We start from the raw sequence: 27722 nt of genomic DNA, 5'->3' as shown, positions 1-27722 counted from the left end.
ATGCCTTTTCTTCCTGGGAGTAGCCATTGCATACTCGAAAAATAATTTGGGGAAAGCATGTATGTATTTTGAGTTGTTGTTYAATGAAGTATTAACAGCTGGAAGTAGAAAGGAAAGTGGCATCAGTCCATCTCCAGTCTTCTCTCCACATTCTGCCAGTACAAATACAGGAACTGATCTAGCATCAAATCCCTCTAGTCCATCACCTTTCCTCTTTTTATATGAGGCTCTTTGAGAAATTAATCATTCTCACCACATTCTTCATAACCTCTAATGGCACTTTCACCTTTTGTGAAACAGTGAGATTGGTGCTCCAGATGAGGAGGCACCATTGATTTATAAAATGACACTTTAATATTTTCCATACTATCCTTTCTCTCATTTGTTATGCATTTAATATCCTGTTAYCATTTTTGTTGCTCCTACAGCAGAGGTCTTCACTTAGCTGAACCCTGTACTGTCRAATCCCTTCTCTGAGCAGATGCACTTTTAGGATCTTGTTAGATACATGAATAGTTCAGATGTATTCTTTGTAATCCATATTAATTTAAATATTCAAATCGCTATGTCGCTTAGGACCCTTTGAAGTTCCTCATGTTTTTTTCCCGAATTGTAACTACCCAGATGATTTTGTTTCATCTGAAGAAATAGATATTCATCCACAATTAAACCATCTCTTTTCCAGTATGTACACATGCACGCAAGTTTGTGCACAAAGATCTCTCTATATTAAACACCTGAGGAGATGTTAGGAAACCTGAGGMTAGTGATCTGATGAAAACTGGCCTTTTAAATCCTTCTGAGTTTTCCCTTTTTCCCCATTTCTCTGGAAAAAAAAGGATGTTGTCTCTGGAGAAGATTTTCTGAAAGTCTAAATAAATGACACCAATCATCTCATAATTTGATCTTCCAGTTGTTTTGTTGTGCTGCCATTTCAACAAGCTTAATGTATGTAAATTTTATACTCATTGCAGTTTCCCAGAATTACCCTCAGATTTTTTTTTTTTGGATGTAGATACTCTGACTACAATGTCTAGTCTTCTTTGTCTTTAATTGTTACTTATTTTGGCAACTACTCAACAACTTTTTTTTTCACCTTTTTTTTTTTTTTTTGAGCTTGGAGATTCAGGGCTTATAAAATTACCATTTTATTGCAATGTTTGCTCTTTTAGCTTGTAAGTCTCCAATAATACTTTTTTTTTTATGCAAGAGCTGAAAATCCAAAGAAGATTTTACTCTTTCAGTGTTGTCCATATTTTACAGGTCTGCTTTGGTGGTCATCAGAATGACTGTGGATCAAGAATGACAGAAAAACGTTGTTTCTTGATGAAACCAGAGAATATATGAGTCTAAGGCCTGTCATTCTGTCATGCTTATGTTAAAACACTAGAGAATTTGGTATTATCCTTTCATAAAGAGGCATGGAAACACAATAATTGCAGTCTTGGTCACAGATCAGAACCAAATTTCAAAGATATTTCACMTTCTCAACTCATTATTTCAAAACTAAATATAGTTGCTAATGTGTAGCCGAAAGGAAGAGCATGAGGTGACTGGATAGATGGTCATCGTCACTTTGGAATTTTCTAAGTGGTGATCCRCAGAACATTGGTACTTCCCAAAGCATTTGCTGCTGCTTTGCAAGATAGGAATTACAAGTGGTGTCAGTTCCTCTTGCTTCTGACCAAGATTTTACATTACAAAGGAGACAAGTACACTAAGCCTGTTCRTAATAGGCAATTTTATGTAAAGAGGTTCTGTCAATGAGAATTTAGACTGGAGATGTGGAGATGTGGTTTCTGCACTTCGAAATGATCAGTGTATTAAGATGCATGCTAAGAAAGTGTTTATGGATCTCAGACCTGGTGCATTTGATTTCTAAATGAAAATCTTTTTTTATATACATATATTTTTGTAATTTTCAGTTAGAATTCTAAAACTGTAAAAATACATTCATCTTGATTGCAGAAGGAAAAGAGATTTTTATTATTCAGCGCCATCATTTATCAGAATGGTGTAAACAGGTCTTGTTGGCAAAGCTCAAATCTAAAAGAAAAAAAAATGAGAAGCAAAAATTAGCAGTGTTATATGGGGATCATAGAAGCAAGATATTCCTGGATATGCAAGATGATGAGTTATCATTCTTCACTCAATGCAGGTGTTACAAGTGCTTTACCTTGGATGTTGTCGGTAGCGTGGCTTTTGGTGCTCAAGTGGACTCTCAGAAGAATCCTGATGATCCYTTTGTTAAGAACTGCAGAACATTCTTTGAAATGTCTTTGTTTAAGCCTCTCCTAATTCTAATCCGTAAGTACAGTCTGCCTTTGCCACTTATTTATAGTAGCTTTCAAAGTCATTCTCAAGTTGCAAATCATCCTGAAGCAGAAGCAGGAAAGTGCGTTGCAGACTTTATTTCAGACGTACCTGGAATGTAACCAACAGGCCAGATATGCCCTCTGGATTTCCATGACATGCTCTGCAGCTCCTGTCATCTTTCTTCCAGAAACTGTGAGCCTCTGGAAGCAAAGCTCCAACTTGAGCTGAGTGGAAGGTTTTGGGGACCTGTAGTCTCTGTGCACTCTAGACTTCTYTATGAAAAATGAGTAACTGCAATCTTAGCCATGTTTTGTAAATTGAGTACAACCCTTGAGAGCCTGAGTGCAAAGTTTCTGTGCCCCTGGCTTACTTGGTAGGGATAGAAATCCCACCCACAGACAGGAGAGAACTAATAAAGAGAGGCAGAGGAGCATAAGCAGATAGCATAAGCCCTCCAAATTCTTACTTAAGTAGCAGCAGCAGTTGCCTGGCTGATGCTTTGAAGGATAAAGATGGTAAGTGCCAGCACAGGCTGTCAGTAAGAGAATGCATTTATTTTCAGGTGGAGAGACAGGGGATGCAAGAATGGGATACACAGACACTTAGTTCTGGGTCACGTATCCCACTCCAGTCACTTCTAAAGCTCTGTGCTGGTGAGGGCAATTAGGAAGCGTGGCTGGGGAAACTGCAGCATAAGCAGAGTTAAGGTACTTTTAACATGTTGTTTTCTAGACCGGCTCACAGGTGGTGAAGTGGCAAAGTGCCCGTGCCCATCTGATCCTGCTGGTGCTGCAGATTGCACCTGTGCTAGCAGCACACAGACTGCATCCTTCTGGAGCAGTGTATCCGAAATGTCCTGGGGTTAATGTCTAACCTGATTGCAAAGTGAGATTCGTCACTAACTTCTGAAATTTCCTTTTCATCTGAGTAGATAAGTCCTTCCCTAAAAGAAATTGTGGAGAGTTCAGGTTTGGTTTGTCTGAGAGTGCTTGATCCCATTCTGCTGGTACATTAAGTAGCCTGGTTTTCAATACTAAGTTGCCTTGTTGGCAGTACAAGGGTCTTCTGGTGRCTGAATTTTTAAACTGGTTATGAGTTACTTATGAGTGATTAAGATGCAAGACTTCAATCAGGTTTTTATTTCCTGACTTTAAATGCAATGAATTGGTAACCAACCCTTAGGTAATATCCCACCTCAAGAGTCTTTTCTTTGGCCTGGTTAGAGAAGCAAAATAAAATAGCAAATCAGTATCCTGATATTGAAGAGCTGTAAACAGGAATCAAATGACCATTACCAGTCTCATGGATCAATGCCATAACATGCTAGGCTGGGTCAAGATTTCTCTCCCCTCTGTATGTAATCATACAGAGGCAGAGAGGGAAAAAATTGTTCCATTTATTGTGGTAGCTTATTTGTTGTGGCATCAAGTAGTAATCTGCAATTCTGTACCATTTTGGAAGGGTTGCATATCAGGGCAATGCTTGCAAAGCATCTGTCCTACAGARAAATCCCAGCCAAAATGGATTTTCTAAAACAAAATCCTTTGCCAGCCTGTATGGTAGGGAGAAATAGGGAGAGAAAGAGGGAAAATTAGGTTTAATAACAATAGTGCATCCCCCTAGATAAATATTATTTTATTAATAAAAGGAGGGGATATTATATGCTTTTACACTCTACTTCAATGTTTTCTTCTTTAAAATCTCTTATAGTTTCTTTCCCATTCATAATGATTCCATTGCTCCGCATTCTGCCAAACAAGAAACAAAAGGAACTGAATGGATTTTTTATACAAATCATAAAGAATGCAATTGTCTTCCGAGACCAGCAAGATGCAGCTGAGGTAAGACCATTTCTGTGATAAATATAAGGATATGCAACTGTTYTGAGGAAAGACTGGAAGTGGCATGAGCTTCAGTTGAAAAAGCAAAGTCAGTCTGTCTAAACATCCAAAGCAATTTAGATTTTATTCATTTTCACCTCTATCAACCATGCTTGGCATTGATGCGGAACTGTTAACATATTACAAGAAAGACTTCTTCTCTTTGTACTTCTCTTCAAATAAAGATGCATAAATGTCACATTTCATAACTTTCCAACCCAGTTTCTAGACCCAGAAGGAAAAATTCATCTTGCAGATTTTTTTTTTCTCATCTTAAAGTGCATTTTCTACATAAGTTTTCTTTAATGGCAAGAGAGAGGGAAGCCCCCATAGAATGATTTGTCCTAGTCATTAATTATGAGCTCTTAGGTTTTATGTTGTCCTATGACAATTAGTACTCCCTTTGGAAATGGAAAGAGAGAACCTGAATCTCTGGTTAAAAACAGCCACATAGTATTGAGATGGCTAATGATAAAAGAAGTGAACTCCACCTAAAGTGTGCAATATAACACGTGCATGTTAATAGCAAATCAGGAACCCATTTACTTCTCCTTCTCTTGGATATAGGACTGTCCTAGTATAAGTCCTAATCTGTTATTTTGTTTTAGTTGTTGCTGTTCTATGAAATACCTGAGGATACTGGCATTTTTATGAAGTTGCCCTATTTTTGGCACATGAAGTATTTGGAACATAGGTGTGCATGTCACTCTTGTGATATAAAAAGCTCTTCAGGACTACTTCACTTTTGGACTTTTTTTTCTCCTGCAGAATGTACATACTAGTCCTAAAAGTAAGCTTGCCACTTAATTAAGGATGTGTAGCCAGAAACAAAGAATACAAACTCAAATTGCATTTTAAAGGTACCTGAGAGCTGTTTTGCGGACAATTTGATATGAAATATGCCATAACATGCACATTAAGCAGCTGCTAATATTGAAATACAGGAGCTGTTCCCTTACCACTGCRAAATGAACAGCTATTCCAATGGTGTGACAGCAGAGGTGAGAATGGATCCTCCCAACAACTTTTCTCACAGCTTAGCCCCACAGCTTTCACCTTTTAGGAAGAAAACCGATTTTAGTTTACTCTAAGTTACGTCTATGGCACATTCAAAAAACAAAATGATTTTTTTAAAGATACTGTTCTTTTTTTTGCATGTTTTACCCTTTCTCTTTGACACTCTCTCTGTAGTTCAATCTCACTTCTGTGTTTGTTGTACTTTGTCTCTCCACACTTTCTGTCTTTCTTCCAACCCATCTTTGTGTGTCTTTACTGCAAATTTTTAGGYCTTTTTCTGCCTTCTTTACATCCAGACATTTATAAGCCCCACTGATAGGCCATGTGCAATTCATGAATCAGAAACAGGATTCCTGGCCCAAGTGGAGTATGTAAAAAATATTTGCTAACAGAGGCAGTGTGTCTTATTTGCTTACGGACATCTCATTTCTAGTGCACAGCTCCATTGTGAACTTCTAAGTGCATCCTGATGTGATTTTATATATGGAGAGGTTCATTTCAAGATTTAGGATGAATAGGTACTCACTGAAAGTATACTTGCTCCGTGTGTTAATTTTAAAAGAACAACAGCATCAGTAAAACAATCTAATGTCCATTCRTGGTAGTTGTACAATGTGTTTTGTATGACAGTAGCAGTAGGGTGTTGGTCATGGCCTAAATCCTTTACTATACCAGAYGGGCACTCCTGCCAACTGCAGTCTAACACAAAGGACATATGGCTAGGGAAAACATAAAGAAATTGTGCTGATGGGGGCTATATGCAGGACTGTCCGGCTCCAGCTTTCAGGAGATGATGGAGCAGAGATATCGACTTCTGTGGGTGCGATTTTGGGAGCTGCTCGAACAGGTAACACGGAGCAGGGGCTGCTCCCCAAGGTCAGGGCAGTGTGAGGAAGAGTACAAGGATGCAATGCCTACCTCTGTAAGCACAGGTCGTGGCTGGCTGGGGTCCCATCTGCTCCTGGACTTTTTCCTAGGTCACAAAATTGTCATATGGGAACTAGTTCAAATACAAGGAGTTAGACACTTAGGACCAGATTTTGAAGGCTGTATTATGTCCCTTTGTGGTTCAGGATCATTAGCGGGAGTTTCAAAAGTGATTGGAAAGTGCTGAGCTGCCCTTTTTTCCTCCTCACTGCTTGTCTCATTAGCCACACTCAGAATTTTGACTATGTTATGGCAATGGCAAGCAAATTTTATTACAAGCATAGGCAATTTACCGATTTGCCAGAAATGAAGAAACCTGTATGTGAAATGGAACAAAATGAAGTGGATCAAAATGCAACATCTGTCTAATTTAATGCAGAATGGTATTCATAGGGATTGGGTGTCCTGCATAGCCTTGCAACTGAAGGAAAATGATGTCCTGTGCCCTGGATCTGCTGTGATGAAATGTATCCACTGAAATCAGTGGGAAGTTTGGCACATTCTAGTGAGGCCAAGATATAACCAATAGTTACTGAATCTTTGTGCTAGTAATGGGAGCCATAAACCAGGTGCTTTGGCCTCCCTGTTCTGCCTGAGGCCTCCAGGTACCCCTTAGATTGCCAGGTTCCTAGATGTTGCATTACCTGCATCTTTTACTCTTTGCTGGTGTTAATCGCAATTATTTATTTTCTGGGAAAAACAAAGAAAAAAAACATTTGAGCAAACTGAAAAACATTGAAAATCCCCATGAAAGTGATTCAGCTGGAGCTCATCTTCTTCTCATCTACAACTAATGTGCACAAAGAATAAAGAAAGGCCAAAAAAAAAAAAAAAAGGAACCTGACAAGCAAAGTCAGCCTGTTATCATCCCTGTTCTATCAGTAAATGAAACAATGCTTCTGAATGCCTAAAGATAATCCCACGGGCAGATAGTAATTTTACAGCCAGGTTTAGATCTAATAATATGCTTGCAGCTTATATGAGATCCGTGATGTCACTTTCTCTCATCCCGGCGGTTAGTGCTGCAGATGTCATTTTAATTATGTATTAGCTTTCTGTGGTCAATCAGATGATTTCAATCCTGGATAGTCTACTCATTTGGCTTATGTGCAAAAACATTTAGTGCTTGTACTTTAGAAATTTTAATATGTTACATTTAATCATGGATTCGAATTATTGTAAAATGCTTTTCTCGGTATTTACAGAAAAAGTAAAGTCTCCCCTGCTCAGAAGAAAGAGCACAAATTTAATGCACCACTTAGCCCCTACTCTGAAGACTTTAGTAGGATTTAGGTGTTCAAATGCCTTATCCTGATTATCTGCACAGACTTAAATTTTCCCCTTAAGGCAAAACATTCCCAAAACAGGGTATAGTGTTTATTTTGGTACATGATAATGTAATAGATTTTCATTTAATAATCTGATATGCAAATCATTATTCTTGTAACAGTTTTTCTGCCAAGTTATAGTTCTTGGGTATTCGGATGCTTACCCGTCAGTTTCAAATGCATGGACTCTAAATGAAAAAGTCTTTCATGTTGCTCAAAGTTGAGACTCCTTTGTAAAATTATTTCAGGTAAAATGGAGTCCCCTTCACGTAAGAGAGGCCAAAATCTCATTCTTAATGTGTAGTAATAAAAACAATTAGGATGTAACATTTTAAGGATATTGCACAAGCGTAACTAATATTTGAAAGTCATGAGAGATATGTCAGAAAGATTCATGGTTTTCAATATGTGCTCTTTCAAAATGAGAATTGGAGAGTTTGCAGAGGCAACGGGTTCTTCTGGCATCTCTTGATTTTTCCAGTTGCACTGCCTGCTGTGAATGCATAATTCAAGGTCATTGATCTGAGCCGAGGAGGCAGTGACCTGGTGATGTTCTTGGTGACGATCAGCAGTTTCTTGGTGGTCCCAAGCCAATTTGACACAAGGGGGTCACAAATCCCAAAGAAGTACCAAGAAAGCTATATTCGCTAGCRCCTCAGTTGGTGATTGTGTCAATGGGGCTAATGACTTAGGAGGAGATTTAGACTACCTGGATGCTTCTGTGGCAGCTCCAGAGGAAGCAGAAGGCAGAGTAGTGGAAGAGGGAGGAGGCTGCCCTGCCATTAACATGAAGGAGGCTCTTTAGTGGTGCTGGTGATGGCACAGCTATCCATTTTTCCCCACTTCTGGCCTTATCCTTGCTCCTGACAGATCCCTTTGCTGGGCAGCAGTAGGTAACCATTGGCCCTGCTTCTCCATGCTGCCCACAAGCCCAGGCAGGCACAAGGAATTCCTGGTGGATAGAGATCCATGAATTTTCCATCGTCAACTATGGACATAGCAAAAAAAAAAAAAAAAGAATGAGGGCAGGAAGCAGTTTTGAGGAAATCTGAAATTATTTAAATGCTTGCAAAGTAGAGATAACTGCCCTTTCACTGCCAGATAGGAATGGTAACATGCTATAAAGAAGTGGTATTTTTTTAATATCTTTCTGGGAAATGGTAGCATGGTTACAGCCTCAATCTTGGGACCAGTGAGTCCCAGGGAGTAACGTGCAATGAGCTCCCCTAATTGGTTTACCTAAGAGGAAGAGGGACATGCGTGTGTGTACCTGCATTCAGGAGGATAAGGGACAATCTAAAAACCTAATTACTGTGGCACTCTGTTCTTTTTGCTTCCGACCCTACCAGTTCCCTGGAGTTTTTTCTTTCCATGAACTAATGAACTATTTTATTCAAGAGCAGCTTGAAATGAGTTGAGCAGAGGTAATCCTTCTGAAAAAGTCTGATCCTGTCCTTGTCAGGGGAAAACTATACAATTACTAAGAAAACTTACTTAGAAATCTGCTAAATTCTGTGTACATTCCAGGAGCTGTGTGTGTTTTTGAACTGTGGAAAATGCAGTACAGATGTTGAAAAGTAAATATTTTTCTAAGGAAACAGCAGATGGGAGGATTAGACACCTTCTAATACTGTGCAGTTTTCTTGCCTTTGTAGAAATCTAAGCACAACTTGTTTATATTTGAAAGAAGATGGTGYCCATTTAAGGATAGACACTGTATGGCAGCATTAAATAATCCATTTTTATTGATTAATAAAGTCAGTAAAACAAAGGATCATCCTGATCCTTTTGTTTTTCTTAGCCTGTAGGAGGGACATGGTTATTCAGTTCCACTGGGTTGTTCTCATGAACTGCTCGTGTCATTATCCACTGTCTTTGTGATGAAGAAACAAGAAGTGGCCTCACAAGAGAGATAAAGGGGTAAATGTGTGCCTTAAACATATAGGGAGCATTTGTGCTAGATCTGGGGTTGAAACCTAAATCTCAAACCTGTGCAATTGTATTGTTTCTCTGAAAAAAAGTGTTGAAAATTTTTTACACATTTAATGATTGTAAGAGGATAGGAAGTGGCACAGTGTTAAAAGGAGTTTTATTTATTCAGATTCCTTTTGAAAATCCATCCCTTACTACTTGCTTGTAGAAATCTGTTCCTTTCTTCTCTGACTGTAAGAAAAAAATCTCTATTTGGGAGATGATGAGAGCAAAAAATATGCTAAATGTTATAGCTTGCCCCAGATTTTCCAAGTGGACTTCTAAACTGCAAACCCTTAAAACCTCAGAGACAGACGAGCTTGAAATCCCTATCACTTTTGGGTCACTAGTTGAAATTTCTTGGTGAGCCTTCTGTTATCCTTCCAGAGTTTAGTTACTGGGCAAGGAAATGTGATTCTTTGGTTCACGGAGTCGGCAGAGGTGTCTTCATCGTGAAATGCAGTCCTGTGGTCACTCTTCTCAGGAGAGATGGAGACTGGAATAAGTAAGGATTGACTTTCTCGCCTCCCCAAGGTGTGCTGGCAGGGAAGCAGGAAGAGTTTTGCGTCCCCAGCCCAGCCCACCTGTCACTTCAGCGCTTCAGGAGCGTTACCATTGCAAGAAGACAGCAAATCTCCGCTGGGTCACTTGCTGCCAGCCAACGWGCACGGGTCTGCTTGCTATTGCTCCCCGTTTGCACCCGTTGTCCCATTTCTGCTGCCTTGTCTGCTTTTGATCATAGTGTTTAACAGACCCTGGGCAAGGGACAGACAGGGGATATAATGTATATATTGTCTGCCCCAGTCCAGGTAGTCTTTTAGGCAGAACCATAGCAAAAAAATCTGACATCTGGGAGGCTTTGTCCACTGTCGCCATCTCACCAMACTTCCTTTTGCTCTTTCCCAGTTACTGCTGTGTATCTTCAGCTCTTCTTCAAGGTACAATAGGAGTAATGTTTCTATTTGATATCTCACATGTACTCCAGCCACCTGTCTGGGCTTGGGACTGACATCATTTCACCTGAGCAATCTCACTGACTTCTTGAAGCACTGCTCACATGCGTCAGATTGCAAAAAAACATAGACTTGGGCCAAGGGTCTGAAGTAAATGTGAAAGCCCAGGGTGTCCATACTGCCCAGGTTGTTGAAAGTTTAGSTTATCCAGTTGCTGGGAATGATCTTGCATGAAGTACTGCAAAAACATGAATATCCCTGCAGAAGAAGTTAAGCTCACTTTGTAAGAGGTGGATGGCACTCAGTGAAGCTGGAGCTATTCCAGGGGGCTTTTAAAAAAATGGTATCTTCACTCCTTTTAAAGGAAGGAGAGGAGCTCAGATGCACACCATACTACAGGAAGTCATTGGGTGATCCTCCAGGCTTGTGCAGAGGAAGGACTTCTGTCAATAGGTTTTGCAAGGATCTTCCTCCTGTTCTCACCAGACAGTGCTGGAAATGCATATGGACATCTGACTTCTCCAGTGTGAGAAAAACATCTTTTAATTGAGAAAGCTTTTGGTGTTGAAAAAAGGATTTTTCACTCAGAGTAAAATAAATAAATCCACATGCCCATGTGTTGGTAATACCAAGGGCTTTAGTGACTGATTGTAATTGTATTGATGCAGTAGAATTGGTTACTTAAAAATATTGTTTATCAAAAATACAAGTTGAAAGGTGAAAACTTTAGGAGTTTATTAGCATTTTCAATAAAATTTATCTGAAAAAAAATAATGTAGGAGAAAAGATTTAAATGATAGAATAATCTTTTTTCCAAGGAAGTTTTCCTGTGGGAGAAAGCAAAAGTCCTCCTTTTCTTTTGGCCAAGTCTGCCTACATCTTCTTGTAAATATTGGTTGCTGTGGTTGTACTGGTATTGTCTTTTTCCTAGTCTTAATATTGGAGGGTATGCCGTGGTCACARCTCTGTTTTGTTGGKTTTTTTTGTTTGTTTGGTTTGGTTTCTTTTTTGTGTGTCTATAAAAATGAAAAGACCAAGAGCTCATTGTGCTTGAAGGTGAAATCCAGCAACTGTTGGTCTGTGTCGCTTTGTGGTGGCTTGACCAGTGCAGGCAAAACTGGGAGGAAGGAGAAGCCTTAAAGATGGTGTTTTTTCCTTGTAAAGTCCTGTGTTTCTTGCCTCTCATCTTCATGCTAACCTTGGCTCCCCCCTYTTAAATGTTTGCTTCACCCTGTCAGGCCTCCCAGAGTCCCTGCACRAAAGGACTCTGTACTTGTTATCCACAGGGAAGTTCAAATGTTGAAAATCCTGTTTATGCCTGTGGTAATTCCCTGTAGGCAATAACGTCAGTGCTGGCCACTTGTCCCAGCCTGATCCTGTGCTAGTAATGAGTATTCGCAGCATGCATTTCAATGTCTGATTAAATCTTTCTGAAAGGCCATCTGTTTGAGGAGGATGAGGCAGAGGGTTTTATACTTTTTATACCTACTTCTCAGTGCTGCTATTCCATGACCTTAGACATAAAGTTTGTTCCTTGATTAGTAAGTGTCTCTCCTGATATTGCAATCAGAGAAAATAATTGGATCAAGGCTGTCGCAACCTGTTGGTTCGTTGTACGTGTTTGGGGAAGTGTTCCTGGGTATTGAGTTACAAAAGCTAAACGTACCTGACGTGACTTCACTATGTCCATGGCTGAGAAAAAGGTACATCTTTTCTGGGAAGGGAATAAAGCATCTCCAGCTGACTTTTATTTCTAGCACTTGGGGCAGAATCTGAAGTAGTCATATGTCTGTTGATGCATGCCAAGTGAGTAAGTAATCTGGTCCTTCTGTTGCATGTCACCTGTGCRCAATATCCAGCCCAAGCAGTGCTACAACATTCTTACAAAGGCATTTTCCTACAGCTTGGAAGCAGCATTTCCCTTTGTGGTTCATTCAGCATAAAGGAAATCTTCTTCAACCTATCTTTTCCCATTGTCTGTCTTCTGCTTTTCTTCATGTTACAGTACCAGTACTCATCCCTTTGGCTGAAAGGAACATCCCATTTCTTTCAGCTCCCTTTTCTCTTCTGACTTCTCTTCCTCAGAGGTCCTCATCTTTCCTCTATATTACCCCCAGGATTTTGTTCCTCCCAAGTTTTTCAGAATATCCTACTTTACATCATTGAAGAATATCCCTTCTTTCTGCTTAGTCTGTGATCTGGTCTTCCAGACTGTGTGTTTTTCAAGCAGCAAAGACACAAAATATCATCATAAAGTGAAATCACCTTTTGTTAAGATTAGTTGCCTGCATAGGAGGGTGGTGATCTTTGGTGCTAAAGTGGGATTTGGCCTCTAATCATGGGATGTAGCCTCTAATCTTAATTTACATAACTTTTTTTTTCTTTTTTTTTTTTCTGTAGTTTGCTCATGATCTAAGTCTCAGGAATCTATTGATTAGGAACAGGTAGTTTGGAGTATGTGATAGTGAATGTGTTTTACGTTGCTCTTCAGAGCAATAGCATGTTTGGTGCTATATCAGACTTATATCAGACTTTGGTGCTTATATCAGACTTCCTGTCTGATATAAGTAGCAAGACAGAGCAGCATATAAATTCTTAATTAAAAAAAAAAAGATGTACTGACCTAGCTGCAGTAACAGAGCTTTCCCTTTCTCTGTTCATTTTACTGTTTTGCAGTTTTGTCTTTCATATTTCATATTTTATTCTTTTATCTATTGTTAGTACCTTCCTCTTCAAAGGACCTTCCTTTGTCCCCAGCTTGGCCCCAGAACCATGAGGGGAGCTGCAGCACCTATCATCTTCCTGGGTTGATTTTCAAACTTGTCTGTTAATGTCTCTGTGTCTCTATTTACTTCWAGTAAACTCTCTCAGACATGTATTCTGCCTTCTTTTTGCAATACAGCGTGACCTTTTCTGAAGCAGTTATGAAAAAAAAGCTGTTGCATGACATTTCATTCTAGTTCAACCATCCCGGTCATTTGTTGGAATATTTTGTTCTCTGGAGATCTTTTTTACCTTGATCTATTYCAACTGCTGGTATCTACTTACGCTCCTTTGACGTTTCACCCTTTTCTGTGTAGTTACCTTATCAGATCCATACTTCTACCATGAGAGACAGCCCGTCCTGCCAACAAGAAAACCATATATGTAGTCAGTGTTTTGATGCCGAGGGTATGGAGTTGCTTTCCTTTGGATTCTGATGGCAAGTTACTGTGATCATCTGCGTGAGTGGAGGTGACTGATCTTGCCACCATGTCCTGACTGCCTCGAGGGCCTCCTCTCCTTCCCCTGGGAGCAAGCAGGGCTGCCGGCCCTTGGAAGGCCCTGCCTCTGCATGCTAATGCCTGGATTGTGAGGATAATTTGATATTAGTGTTGCTTGTTATGGGATATGACAGATTCCCTGTCCCTGGAAGCCGTAAGGAGAGGCTTTCACACAAGCGCCCTCAAGGCCAGGTGGCTGCTRCGAGGCAGGATGTACTGCTGCTCTGCCTGTGATGCCCTCGAGATCTGCCTCAATGGCCATGACATTGCTCTTCCTCCCCCAAACTGCCAAGCAATTCGAGATCTGCAACAGCCCCCTTTTCCCRTCTTCATACCCTGTGACTGCACAGGGCCGCGGCAAACCTGTGCTGGCCTCTGCTTTCCTCAAAGTAACCACCCTTCAACCTTTCCTCCTCCCTCTAGGATAACCGAGAGGTATCTAACATCTAGAGACGGAGACTAGAGCGGAGCTGAGTGCCTCCTGTCTCGCTTCTGCTGAAATATACACTTTTTAATAATGTACTCTCAATTAAAAACATACCAATTAAAACGGGCTTTTTAGCAGGTCTCTGGGGAGAGGGAGCCATAATTCACATTAGAATGTAAAGCTTCAGAAGCGGGGAGAGCTAGGTGCATTGCAAGTGCCTAAATATTCCGTGATTTTAATTACAATGGAAACTTGATAAATTGCTTTGTGCCACAATCCATTATTAACAGCTTAATGAATATCACTGCTGCCTGTTTTAAACGGCTCCACGGTGAAAACTGTTGTCAGTATTTCAGTTGCAAACACTGATTTTTAGCGTGTGTGCATCTTGGCCCTTTCGCAGGGGGAAGAGGGTGAGAGTCTGCAGCTTGGCTTTGGGTCTGGTGCTGGAGGACTCTTTGGGGTCTGGTGCTGGAGGACTCTTTGGGGTGTATGCTTGGGAGCAAAAGGAAGTCCCAGCCCATGATCAGGCATGCTGGTGAGCTTGCTCTGGGTGAGCAAAGTGTGTGTCGGTTCAAGTATTCTCTTTTTAGTTAACCAAAAAAAGCTGATGTAAGGTGTATTGAGGAATTTGGTAAGTCCTTTTGCAGCCCTGAAATGCAAACTGTGAGTTTGAGGAGCTTAGAACAGGGCYAAAGCATTTAGCTTTTCTTCTGCATTTGATTATTCCTCTGGCTCTTTGTGCTAATTTGGGGGGGATCTGTGAAATACCTATTTACATATTACATATTTTGTTATATTGCATATTACATATATGATATACATTTATAGTAGACAGGTACATTTTTCTGTCTTTTCAAAGCARCTTAATATTTCAAGGAGCAATGTTACCATTGGAACTGTTCTTATTTTTGATGCTCCAAGCGGGTATAGTAGGTTATAGCTGTACTGGCTCTTCCAGCACCCTGCTGAAGTGCTAAGCAGGAGGGATTTAAACAGTCATGGCCACTCAAAGAGAGTTATTAGATTGTGAATATACTGTTTTCACTCGTGTGGTCTGGGCTGAGGGTCATGCGAGTAACTCACAGGTGTTTGACAAGACCTTAGGGAGATGAAAGGTGGGTCTCCAGACCGAGAACCACTCCTCTGATTAGGAGAAATCACAATTGCACTGATGAGATAAGCTGCATTTGTCTGAATGTAATTCACATTTCTTAATTTCCTATTATTGTTATTGTTATTCCTATTATGTTTTTCTGGAGGACAAAAAAAGCCTACTCACTTTTCCGCATCTCAGAAATGGCATAGTTGTTGATAACAAGATTAACTTGCACAGTGCTACATTTTACCAGTTACATAGATCTTGATATCAATAATTACATGTAGGATTTTTTAATTCCTTGTTTAAAAAAAGATTTTGCTCAGCCAGGGATGTCTGAGAAGTGGGAGATGCCCTCACATCTGGGGGGATGAAGACAGCTGTTCAGGCTCTTTTATTTCTGCAGTTGTATTTTTTAGAATAGGACTTTGGAAAGGATTCAGTACCACAGCACARTTCTGTACTAGCGGAGGACAACATGACATAAAAATATAAAATGTCTTCTGATTTTTTTCCTTTTGTTCTTTCATTCTTGCACGTGCACTGCTTCTGCGTGTTTATCAGTGTGCGCAAAATGCCTATGTTTGCAAGGTAATGGATGTGTAAATATTAGAAACTCATCCCGAAACTCTCRAAAGGAGCAACGAGGAGGAAAAGCTCCCTGCTACCAAGGAGCCATCTATTGGATAAACCTCATAACTGAGCAGAGCGTTCCTTAAGCAGCGGCGCGGAGCACAGTGTCACTGGTCACTGCGGAGGTGGCAAACATCTTCTCCTTCACAAAGCTGCTGCCACCCCCTGCCTTTGAAACCAGGGCTCCTTCCTGCATGGAAGTGGAGATTCACATCGAGAGGTGGTTTATGTACCGGGGGAAAAATCCCATTGGATGTAGCCGGAGTGTGAGAATAAATCTCACCGGAGAGCCCGGGCGCGCTCGTGAGCGGCTGCGCCAGCAGCAGCACTGTGCACTGGYGGCTGAGAGCAGCTCTCGGAGAGGTAACACTAATGACGAGCGCTGTTTTCCTGTTATTAATGAAGAACATTAATAACACTGCTAGGACTGTACATTTCATGACACAAATATACTTGGTTAATTAAAAAAAGGAGGATTTTTTAGTTGCTCAGACTTACTTAGGGCCCTCGCAAAACCAGCGGGGTACTCCTTTCCCCAGAATATGTGCAGTATGTGTGTAACGGTGCAAAAAGAGAGGCTTTTCAGCCATGGGAAGAGACAAGAGAGGTGACCTCCCAGAATGGGCCCCCAACATCTTGATGGCTCCCTGGTTGGGTAGTGGGGCTTTGCAAACATTTTTAGGAGAGTATGGGAGCAGGAAGAGCAAAGAATAAAGAAGCAATMGTTAGATTCCTCTGCATTTCTAGGTGACCGCTAGATATTAATGGGGTATTAAATTTAAGCTAATATGAATATAATCTGTGGGAAATAAACAGGGAAGAGCAAGCTGCTTGCAACAGCAGCCTTTAGTCAGCAGCTTGGATCAGCAGCGGGTCAAGCTCTTGGACAACAGGCTCCTGTCCTCAAACCCTCCCTTCCTGCATCCTCCCTTCCTCCTGCAGAGCAACGGGGGTTAGGGGGAAAGGGCCAGCTGGCTTCCTAGGAGGCCGGATAAGCTCTGGGAAAGGACGTGCACAGGGAGCGTGCAGCAGGGTGGTCACCTTAGCATTAACGTGCAAGCGGGTGCCTGGCGCGACAGTGTGTGGGGAGGCCCAGGCTCGAGCTGCTGCCCAGCCCCACTGGCCGGTTACTTCTTCTCTCGCTGCATTCGTGTGCTGTCTGTTCTGATAACCTCACTCCTGTGCTTCCGAGCAGGAAATTGCACCTCCATTTCGGGCACCACAACTTGTGCATGCATGGCAGGAGAGGTTGTGCTGTTGCACGCACCTAATGCAGTTTTTATTGTTCATGCTATGATACAGCTAGGAGGCCTCAGCCAGGCTCACGGTGTTATTAGGCTAAATCTTTTGCAAAGATAAACCAGTGGGATCCAGTTTGCCATCATTTGCTTACGTGCATCTTGCTCACTGAGACTCAGGGAAGAGGATGACTGGAGGAGCCTTCCCAGATGTCGTATTTTTGGAGGGAGCTGCGCTGGTTGTGCTGTAGGGCCGTGCTCTAGGGCTGTGAGCCCACCAGCCCCATGCTATGGAGCTGCCCATCAGCTGCCACGCAGTGCAGGACACTTGCTTGCCATTCAGTCAGGTGTCATGGAGGAATTTACAGATTCTGCTGGTCACACCACCAGTTCCCTATTGAAAGGAACCTTCCCAAAGTCAGAGAGGACTCTGAGTTCATTYGGAGGTGTTTTCTGCCATTTGTAAATGTCCCGGTCTGCTGGCAATCRTTTGGCTTTATACTGAGGTTGAACGACTACCAGTTCTGTAGGCACTCTGCAGCTTTCTCTATACATCTGCAGAATTAAACAGTAAAAATAGGTGTGCAGCATGCTTTCTGCCTTCCAGGTTATCCACCACCACCCATTTACTATCAAAGTACATCCAAGGGGGTAGCTTTACAAAAGGCRAGTGGTACCATCTGCTCACGAAGAYGTATTACTGCTGCCTCCCTGTGAATATAACTAACCATAAAGAAGTGAACGTTATTTTACTTTGTATGGCATATTTATTCCCAAGGAGTTGCATGGCATCGAGTTGGGTTTGTGCAGTCTTYCCTGGCTGTTTTATTGGAATTAAAAGGTGCTGCTGAGGGCTGTCCACGTTGATACTACGTACCACAAAACTGCAAACCAAGTTGGTCCTGCACTTGCCAAGATAGCAAGTCTGGGTCTAGGAGGGAAGACTCCAGGAAAAAATTATGGCTGAAAACATATGTCAGCAACTTAAGGTGGGGGGAGTTGGTGTGCTAGAAAAAATGTAGTTTTTAGGAAAGTCCTGAACTTATATTTTCAGGCYGTTGTTTGAAGTTGAGGCTATTCTTTAAAAGGCTGGCAAAGCTCGGTGGCGATGGGMAGCAAATCTGAGTAGGGAATTCAGCATCTGTGACTGCAGCATCTCTTTATCGTACATGCCCTATCCAAATCATGCCTTTGACCAGGATCTGTGCRGCTGAATGGCAACAGGTCCACACATTAAAAATTAATTGTAGTTTCCTTCTAAAAGAACCAGAAAGACCTATGTTAAAGTTGCCTCAAGTAGAAAATATCTCTTTGCTCTTTCTCCACTCATTAACAATTAGATATGAAGTTCAAATCTATTCTCATGTTCCTCTGTTTTCTAATTCACTGTTTTCTACTTTCACTATTTTCTTTTTTTTTYYWWTTTTTCTATTTTTCTTATTTTTTTCTAAATTGCTATTTTTCTAATTCAAATCTATTTTCATGTTCATCTATTTTCAATTCGATTTTCTATTTTCGTCATTTTCTATTTCACCTGGTTTTTGTGATTCTGTGATTCATATTTGAACTATGTGGGAACACCTTGATAAGGAGGCAGTTGTCCTTCAAGATATTGGCCCTTTAGTGCCACTTGCAGCAATTCAGGGTGGGGGCAGATGGGTCCCTAACAAAATAAATAAATAAATAAAATATTTGAACTATGTGGGAACACCTTGATAAGGAGGCAGTTGTCCTTCAAGATATTGGCCCTTTAGTGCCACTTGCAGCAATTCAGGGTGGGGGCAGATGGGTCCCTAACAAAATAAATAAATAAATAAATAAATCCACAAACCTCCTAGTTCAAGGTCAAATTAGGCTTGCCCTTGTAAGTACAGATTATTAGCACTTTTCATTTATTGTGCTTTATGGAGGCCAAGTGCAAGCTTGAGAAACAGCATGAAGGTGTGAACCAAATAAGAGATTTGGTGTGCCCAAAACCCAAGTGAGGCCAAAGAGCYTTGAGCACCAAGGTTTGTTCTAGTGTCTCAAAGCTTGGACTTGTATCACATGACCCAAGCTGCTTTTGCAGTCTGTACTGCTGTTTGTGACGAGGGTAAGGATGGGCTAGTCTGCTTGGGGAGACTGTGGGAACCTTGACTTTGGGTGGGTTGTTAAGATTAGATGAATGTCTGCTGCGTCTGGRGCTTTGGTTGATCCTGCCTTGTGGCAGGGGGAAGGAGGAGGTAAYGACCCAAGTGCCTCCCGGGCCTCACCTTCCCTGATGTGGTGCTCTCTGCCTTAAACTCTTTGAGTCTGTGTAAATCTGTTTTCATCCTAGGTCTTAAAGGGCTTTCTGAGATCATCATTAGCTTTTCCACATGGGGTTCTTTGAGATTTGATGCATGTTCTACCGATCTTACAGATGGAGAGGCTCAGGCAGTTATTTCGAAAGCAAAAGAAGGTAGCACAGCTCTAACATCCAGTCTCCCATGGAGGTCAGTGTTTATACCACTAAGCCATATGACCACTCTGTGGATTTAGCGAGTGGCAAACTTGGCCAATAAAATCCATTTTATGTTTGGATTTACACTTATTCTCAATTGATTTGCTTTCTCTCTTCTCTCTCATTTATTTCCTTTATTTTTTCTGCTCTTCTTGGTTTGTTTAAAGAGCACTGCTCACACATAGGAGCTATATTTTGTATTTCATCTCCACTCTCCAGGCAATTTCAACCATTTGCCTACCTACCTGCCCCTTCTGGACTGTGCTCAGCGTGCTCAGCTGGACTGTGCTCAGCGTAAAACATGAGAGTTTTACTGCACTGTCATAGGGGCACTTTTTGTTGTTTTTATTCCTTTTTTTTTTTTTTTTCAATACTCCTTCACTTCACTGAAATGGAATGAAAACCTCACACAGGAGATTAGGAATGTATTTGAAAATGTCAGTACAAGACTAAAGTTTTACAAAACCTTCTCAGCCCAAGTTTATTAATATTACTAATATTAAGATCAGGCCAGGCTAGCAAAAGACTGTTCAGACTTTCCGAGTGGCCTTCATTTATTTTTAAATTAAAAAGCAGCTTTTCCAAGTCGCTTCAAATTCACTCAGGTTTTTAATGCATGTTATACTGCTTGCTAAGACGTGCTTGCTCTCAGATGTCCAGCTCATTTACAATAAAAACATTACAGCAGTTTTACCAGCTGATGTTAATAAATGCAAACAAAACATTTCTTTTCCCTGCCAGACTGCAAGCCTCTGAGCTACTCTAAAGCAACGACTGTCAGTTCATCACACTCTGGGTCTTTGCAGAGTTGAGAGTTGTCCACTGAGAGCACCATGCCCTCAACCTTCAGACACACAAATTTGTGGGCTGTCAGCCCTGGCCTCCCAGTTCAGACCAATTTCTGAGTTCACACAGAAGGCAAAGGAAAGATGTCTCGGAAGTCCTCAGGAGCTCAATATTCTTGCAGAAAGGGTGCCTTTCTTGTGATTTCATTGAGAAACCAAAGGAGACGTGCTAGTGTTAATGGGAGGTTGGATTTGACCATTTCCTGACCATTTGGCAAAATGGCAGTTTTAGTAGGACTGCATTTCATGCCTCTTTTTAGAAGGAGCTGGGTAGCTATTGTAGTGCTTTGGTGGCAACATTGGAGTGACGCAGGCTGAACCCAACATAACATGGGTACTAAATCCAACTTGCAAAAAGTCACCTGGACATAAACTAGTATAGCAATGTTCATATGGGTTTATAGGAAATTGGAATGATATTTCAGCAAGGGAGGGAATGTTATTCTAGTTAGATACAGATTGTGAAGCTTAACTTCCATGTTTTTAAATTATTGCCTGACCATTTAAGGAAGGCTAGGAGGATGTGCACAGCTTTCTGTGAGTGATAGTAGAGCCTCGTGTGTGTGTGACTTCCAGACCACACCAAATGGTTATGGAATACCAGCAAATTATGTTCTCCAGTTTGTTTCATTGCTCCATCTGTGAGTTTCTGTCATAGTTCTGGGTTCTCGTGAGCCCAAAATGTAGACTCAACTGTCAGATTGGTACAAAATTTAAGTTTGTTTTGCAGAAATGCCTTGCACATGAAATCACARCATTAGGAACAGAAATTCCAACTGCTATGAATTTGGTAGTTTTCCCTAAGTAATTTTTTACTTCATTCTGCAGCAAAGTTGCATGACTTAGTCTCCCATTTCAAAACATAACCCAAGTGTCCCCTATATCCTTAAATCAGTAGCGAATTTATCAAAAGGTCATCCAGCATGTTTTATTTAGCTACAAAAAATGCAGCTTGCCATTTAGGATGGAAAGAGCTGGAAAAAACCCTCTTCCCACCAAGACCGCTGCCCCCTGTGAAACGAGTCATGGTACATCAGGCACGTGAACTGCATATCTCTATTCTTTCGACAGTTGCAAAACTTAAAGGCAATGATTTAAGAAGGGGTGATGGATACTGCTGGGTTGGCCTTCCCCAGGATAGCACGCAGCTATTCTTCCAGTACGAAGCACAGAGCTTGTTACAGTTCGGTGCAGAATGATTTCTCTATGTGGCCAGGTGATGTTTAAGGAGACTAATGAGAGAAATGATACAACCCAGAACCTGGATGTCAGGAAATATATTGCAAGGTGTCTATCTCGGGGAAGCTGAAGGCAGGACTTGCCCTATTAAATCTTTCAAAGGGAGTGTCTGTCTGGCTACCAAGTTAGACATGCACCCTGTCCCACACTCCATTCAAATTACAATTTTTCCAATAGCAGCTTTCCATTCAACTTCCAGGGGCTTAATGATAGACTCTGTGTTGGACAGGGGCAAAACAAGAGTCTGTCTCTTTGACACTCCACTCTTTTGATGAGGGAGCTTATTTCTGAGGCCATTGTAACATAACTATGCGAGTGTCAGAGGACAGGATGGAGGCTATTATGGACTTCCACTTTTCGTAAGGAAAATCAAATAAATGTCCCTGATGGAAAAAGAAAGCCAGCCAGCAGCTGGATGTGGTGACCAGAGAAGGTTTTTGTGCAGTGACATTATCAGTACCTGGTCTGTTGTCAAATTAAAAGAGCTTTTTTTTTTTTTTTCCCCTACTGTCAACCTTGGGAAAGAAAAACCCTGTGAATTTTCATGAGGTACCTTTCCCTCATTTCCAGCACTTAACAATCCAATTATATTTGCTTTTATGCCAGTGTTTGCCTCTATTGTCACTGCTAAGTTTTTGAGTTGGAGTGATTTTTCTATCCTGATGGTGTGGAAGAAAAATATGTTTCATTATGACTGGTTATAACCCTGGAAATCTTTTATCTTGCTTGGGTTGATGACAATTTTTTATGTTGCATTCTGTACTGATGCCTAAAGTGAAGTAGAATGAACCATAAGGAAGGAAAGCTTTGCTAAAATATAGCTCCTTGCAATGTGTAAAATTATCTTGAACAAAGCTTGTATCTTTCTAATTTTRTGCTTTTATTTTTACCCCCTTTCAAGTAGTTTTTACAAATGGATGTTGTTTTTATAAGTGTTTTTTATGGAAGTATTGCTTTTAGCAACCTCTGTTCACCTGTGAACAAACTGCCTAGAACAGATAAGTTGTTTCTAGTTAGGGTGACCTTATAAACAGCTTCTGTAACAAGAGAAGCTTTTAAATTCCTAACCAAATATATTACATGAGTAATAAAAAGAGCTCCTCAAAATGACCACAGAGGCATTTTGGAGCACATTCTTGGGAATATTCACTTGTGCAAGCATTCAGTTTGCTCTCATCAAAAATTCCCATGAATGAAATTTTATTCACTAGTCATTATGCTTATTACTATACTGTCATAGGAGTAATCGGATGCTTTGTATGAGACCAGGACCTGATTTTGCTTAGGGCTGAAGAAACATCATAAAGAGTCTCCAGAGAACATATTGCCCATACATAAGAGCAGTCTCAGATCAGGATTGGGGACTGCAGACCCTCACAATGTGTTTGTTTACAGCTAGAGAGGGATGAATCCAGAATACTATACTGTAGTGCTATACCATTTGAACTATACCAAACGTTATGCTGTTTGAGCTATACTGTATTACAGCAGTGCAACTGCACGGAGTATGAATGCAATTACAGTSTTATAAAGGTAATTTATATCATGATGAGTAATCTTACAGATAAAAGAGAACAGCTCTACAGACGCAGTTCATTACAATACTGGCATAGTGCATCTACTCAATAATGGACACAATGGAACTGGACTGCTTTTTAAAAAATAAACCTTAGCTCAAATATTTTTATCAGAAAGTCCSTCAATTGTGGGACATGCCTAGGAGCTGGATTCCCAGTTACGTGGCACACAGACTCCCAGACTGTGTGTTGAGTTAGCTTGTGAATAAAGCCCTTCCTGGAAATGGTAAATGACTTTTTTTTTTAAGCCTTGCACAGTTAAGTATGCAAAAAGTCTTGTTTCCTCCAGTGTGAATGAAGATAAAAGAGCCAAGATATCCTGTTGCAATGGAGGAGAATGACTGTGATGAGGCACWTGAGATTTTTTGCCTTGCTCTGTCTATTAGAAATGAGAGACCAAGGAAGTATTTTGGCTGTGGAAATTATTTCTTAGTTTAGACTCAAGGAAGTGTTTTCAGAGCTGGAACTCGTTCCCTGAGCAGTGTCTTCACTGCTAGGGATGTAAGGACATATCCCCCGTGCCTTGGAGTTGGTGCATGGGGACCGGTCAGTCTGCAGAGACTTCAGAGAGCATTGGTGGTGCTGGCTGCTCTCTGGAGCACTGATTTCTCAGGTGTAGCAGCGTACAGGATGCTCTGTGTGCATGGATACAAGGTTCATGACGTATGTGTGTGAAATGCCAAGCTCCCATGGGGCAGAGGGAGGGATGGAAGGAGGATTGCAGACTTCCTGGAGCTGCTAAAGAGGCAATGAGCTAATCCTGTGTTTTAATCAAGCCTTGAGATTACTGTGGCTTTCTGGTTTTATCTGGGGAAGAACTGTTTGTTAGCAGCTGAGCTAAGCACAGGACGTTAAATATTTCTCTTGGCTTTTTTTTTTTTTTTGTTGGTTTGTTTGATCGATTGTTTTGTTGTTGTTGTTTTGTTGTTGTTTTGTTTTCCTTCCTTATTTTCTCACTTCTCTCTTTCTCCATGTCATGTGGAAAAGATTATCAGAGAAAGTCCTTTATATTTGCAATTAATTAGTTCTTCCTCACTCTTATCTTGTTTGCCAGTCCTTTTTCTCTGTCTTTTTCTTCTTTATCTCTCTATCATTGGATCCAGAAAATCATTCAAATAATTTCCTTTTAAGAGATAAATGCAGTTTTGCAGCATTAGTTTCTTTTGAAGCAAGTCTTGATCTCTTCTTTTGTCCATCTCAGTGCAGCAGTTGTCATGTTCTTGCACTGCAGTCACTTGTAAGTCCTTGAGCTATYGTGTATTCTGTTGGTATTTGAGGAATTGAAAATCAATCACATAGTCTTATGGCTTAGGTTCAGCACAATTCTATTATGCCCACTCCCAAAGTCAATTCAAACCTTTGGGGTTATATTTCAAAGCCTAATCAAGCTTGCTGTCCAGACTGGTTTTGAGTCAACTCACTCTTGTCCATAGGTCTAAGTTTTGTTGTTGTTTTTATTTCAGAAACTACCACAAAAGAAAGCAGCTCTCATAACAGTGGGACCATTTAGTGGGCATTTTTCAAAGGCAAGCCATCCAAACAGGTCATATTGTAAAGGAACATACTTCCTGTTGCAACATGTTTCTGCAAATATGTTAATAAAAGCTGTCTTTACAGGAGAATAACTATACATTCTCAGTAAAAGAGCCCCAATTTTCTGAGGTCATTTCCTAGGCCTGTCTCATTAACCTGATACAAAAGCTATTGTTGATGCAACCATTAGCCTAGATGGCAAGTATTATACCTGTGAACAGACAAAGACGGTGCCTCCAGATAGCAGAARTGTCAAAAACGGTGGAAGAACGAGCAAAGCAACAGTTTTAGCATCTTTAGCATTAGTTGCTTACATGTGGAATACACCCCGATCCAGTCACTTACAGCAGGTGCCAAAYACTCATCCTCAGAACAAAAGAGTATGGAGCTGGCCATCGGCAAGGCTCAGTCAAAATACAGGTACTGTTATGTAGCRGAGGTAGTTTAACCTCATTGCTTTGGGAAGGAAGCAGTGGGGAGGTTCTTACTAATGACATTTAGGAGGGGTTAGGGGGACAGCACTGAGAGCTCTCATTGTTCTTGGAAAGGCTGGTGGCCAGTCTGTGGTAGCCAGACAGGCAGCGTAAACAGGAGACATCTCCCCCTCTCCTTCCCGCCGTGGGAAAAGACACTGCTGTGTGACCTGTTTCTCATGCTTCTCCTCATCCCATGTTCTGCAGAGACGCAGGGATTTTCTCCAGTGCCTGCTGGACTCCCGCAACGCTGCTGCTTCGCTGGGATCCGAGTGTTTGAAGGTGATGAGCCCAGCCGCTGCTTCCAGCCGCCACGGGCTGCCTCTTGTGGGCAAGACCTCATCTGAGAAGGTTCAAAAGATGTTGACGGAGGACGAGATTGCAGGCCAAGCTTTTCTCTTCCTGATTGCTGGCTATGAGACCACCACTAGTACTCTCTCATTTGCCACTTACTTGCTAGCCACGAACCCAGAGTGTCAGGAGAAGGTCCTTCGGGAGGTTGATGACTTCTCGGCCAAGCACGTGAGTATGATGCACTGGTTCAGAGCTTCATATGTGGAGCACAGCGAAGGGAATATTATCTATTTTCTCCCTATTTGTCTCAGTTGTGCATGCAGAGTTTATGAATATTTTACTAATACTTTTCACTTCATTACCTTCGTTCTTCCTTTTTAAGGGAAACTTCCCTCATGCCTGCACTTAATTTTGATCAAGAGTTGGGCTGGGCCTGATGAGGCTTTGAAGAGAATCACATTCYAGCTTTGCTGAAGGCTTGCTTCATTCCAGTATGTTGTTTTGTCAAACTGGATTATGCAACAGAGCACCTGATTAAAACGGGGATTTTRTTTTTTCAGACAAATTCAAAATCGATCATTATTGTTCAGTTTTATTGGAAACTTAAATGATATCACTTTACAACAACTGAAGAGGTGGCACAGAAACTTGATTATGGTGAAACTTGAATCTTTACAAAATACTTTACATTATTGAAACAAAGCAAATGTGGCTAGGCTCTAGAACTGCACATTTCTGTTTTTCTGTCTTGTACAGTTACTTTTGTTGCTTTTGTAGCCATTTTTATTTTCCTATCTTTGTAAACACATGAGCAGAGTCCTTATTAAAACATAAATTACATAGTTTTGCTTAAAATATTCATATTTTATTTTTCCTTCAGGAGCAGAATATACTTAAAAATCACAGATACCTAATTCTCTTATACTCTTTTCAAATGACCCCTCCTTCACTCTCTATTTATCAAAGCCAGCCTTATGTTTATGTTTCTTGGAAAACTATTGACTTATATATCTAGCACACAGCACAGCAGCCATTCTTCTACTCCCACATTCTCTGCACAAGTTGCTAGTTATGAGAGTTCAGCTGTAGTGTCTTTATCTTTTTCTTCCTTCTGAATTTCTTACAGCGGATCACGAGGCTAATAGGAGAAAAATCTCACAAGGGATGGCTGTCTTGCAGCATTTTAGCTGCTGGACTTGCATGCTGAAATCTTTGGCTGTGTAGTTTTGAAGCTTTCATACATTTTATGCATTCCATGCTCTGTGTTGTACTTACAGAACAAGAAAAGAGCAGCTTAATTACCTGTTTTGCTGGTGAGATCAAATTCTTAACTATGCAAAAGAGTGCACATTTAAAATCTCCCAATTTCCTCCCTTGTGTTTGGGCAAATGCAAAGCCCAGGATTTGTGTATGCAGAAAATGTGTCATCTTTTGTCTTATATGAAGATATTTTGAGTGGTCGTTCTCCTTCAGCGATTCCTGTTGCTCTGAGGATGTAGATAGGTGATAGTGCTGGAGCTTATGCCTGGAGCAATCTGATCCACGGAGCTTTTTTGCGGTGCATGCCTCAAGCCTCTGGTGTGAGTTAACTCAATACAATGAAGCCATTGATGCCTTATTCTCTAATTTATAAGGCTTGGGTTGTAATCCTAGGTAACTGTTAGCACTGCGACGCTCCAGCTGCAGTACATTTACTTGTTTCATTCAAGTACAGCAGACCTAATTCTGCCCTCCTGTCCAGTTAATTTGGTTGACGTCTTCAGGGGGTTGCAAAACTGTGAAAGTGCAGCTTGGCCAGGAGTACGTGCAGTTTACTGGTTAACACTGGTGGCAGTTACACCTGGAAATCCCAGTTATGCAGCCCTGAGGAAAGCATGTTTCATGTCCCTTCCAGTTCCTGAAAACTGGTAGCCTCAGAAGGTAAAATGAAATTGTGGGGAGAGGAATCAAATATGATTCCTATATGTGGTCTGTCAATAATTATATGAAATAGTATATTTTTCTATATAAGTGGTTAGAAAGCTAACTAGCTCTGTCTGCTCTGCAAGCTGTCATTAGTTGACTGATTATTTATAGACATTTCATACAGAGAGATTGTCTGTGTGGCAACAACCACCTTAACAAGTCGTGTCRTCCCAAGGGTGCAGACTAGCAAGTCTGGAGCAGCTGGTAGTGAGGACTGGTGGGTCYGTGTTGGACACGGTTTAGGAGAGTTTGCCTTAGCTCC

General features: G+C 41.1%; 1 protein-coding gene across 1 annotated transcript in view; it reads left to right on the top strand.

The window, feature by feature from the left end:
- TBXAS1 (thromboxane A synthase 1) overlaps window positions 1-27722 on the top strand; it is a 221083-nt gene that overhangs the window by 135380 nt on the left and 57981 nt on the right. The window contains exons 8-10 of the mRNA XM_026038508.1: window positions 2159-2307; window positions 4027-4157; window positions 25409-25723. Of these exons, the coding sequence (XP_025894293.1) occupies window positions 2159-2307; window positions 4027-4157; window positions 25409-25723 (595 nt within the window). The remainder of the gene's footprint in view (window positions 1-2158; window positions 2308-4026; window positions 4158-25408; window positions 25724-27722) is intronic.

Source organism: Nothoprocta perdicaria, unplaced genomic scaffold (assembly GCF_003342845.1).
Source record: "Nothoprocta perdicaria isolate Ctin4 unplaced genomic scaffold, notPer1 scaffold_210, whole genome shotgun sequence".
NCBI classification, from domain to species: Eukaryota; Metazoa; Chordata; class Aves; order Tinamiformes; family Tinamidae; genus Nothoprocta; species Nothoprocta perdicaria.
Note: the sequence above shows the minus strand (reverse complement) of the source record. Positions and strands in the feature narration are given on the sequence as shown.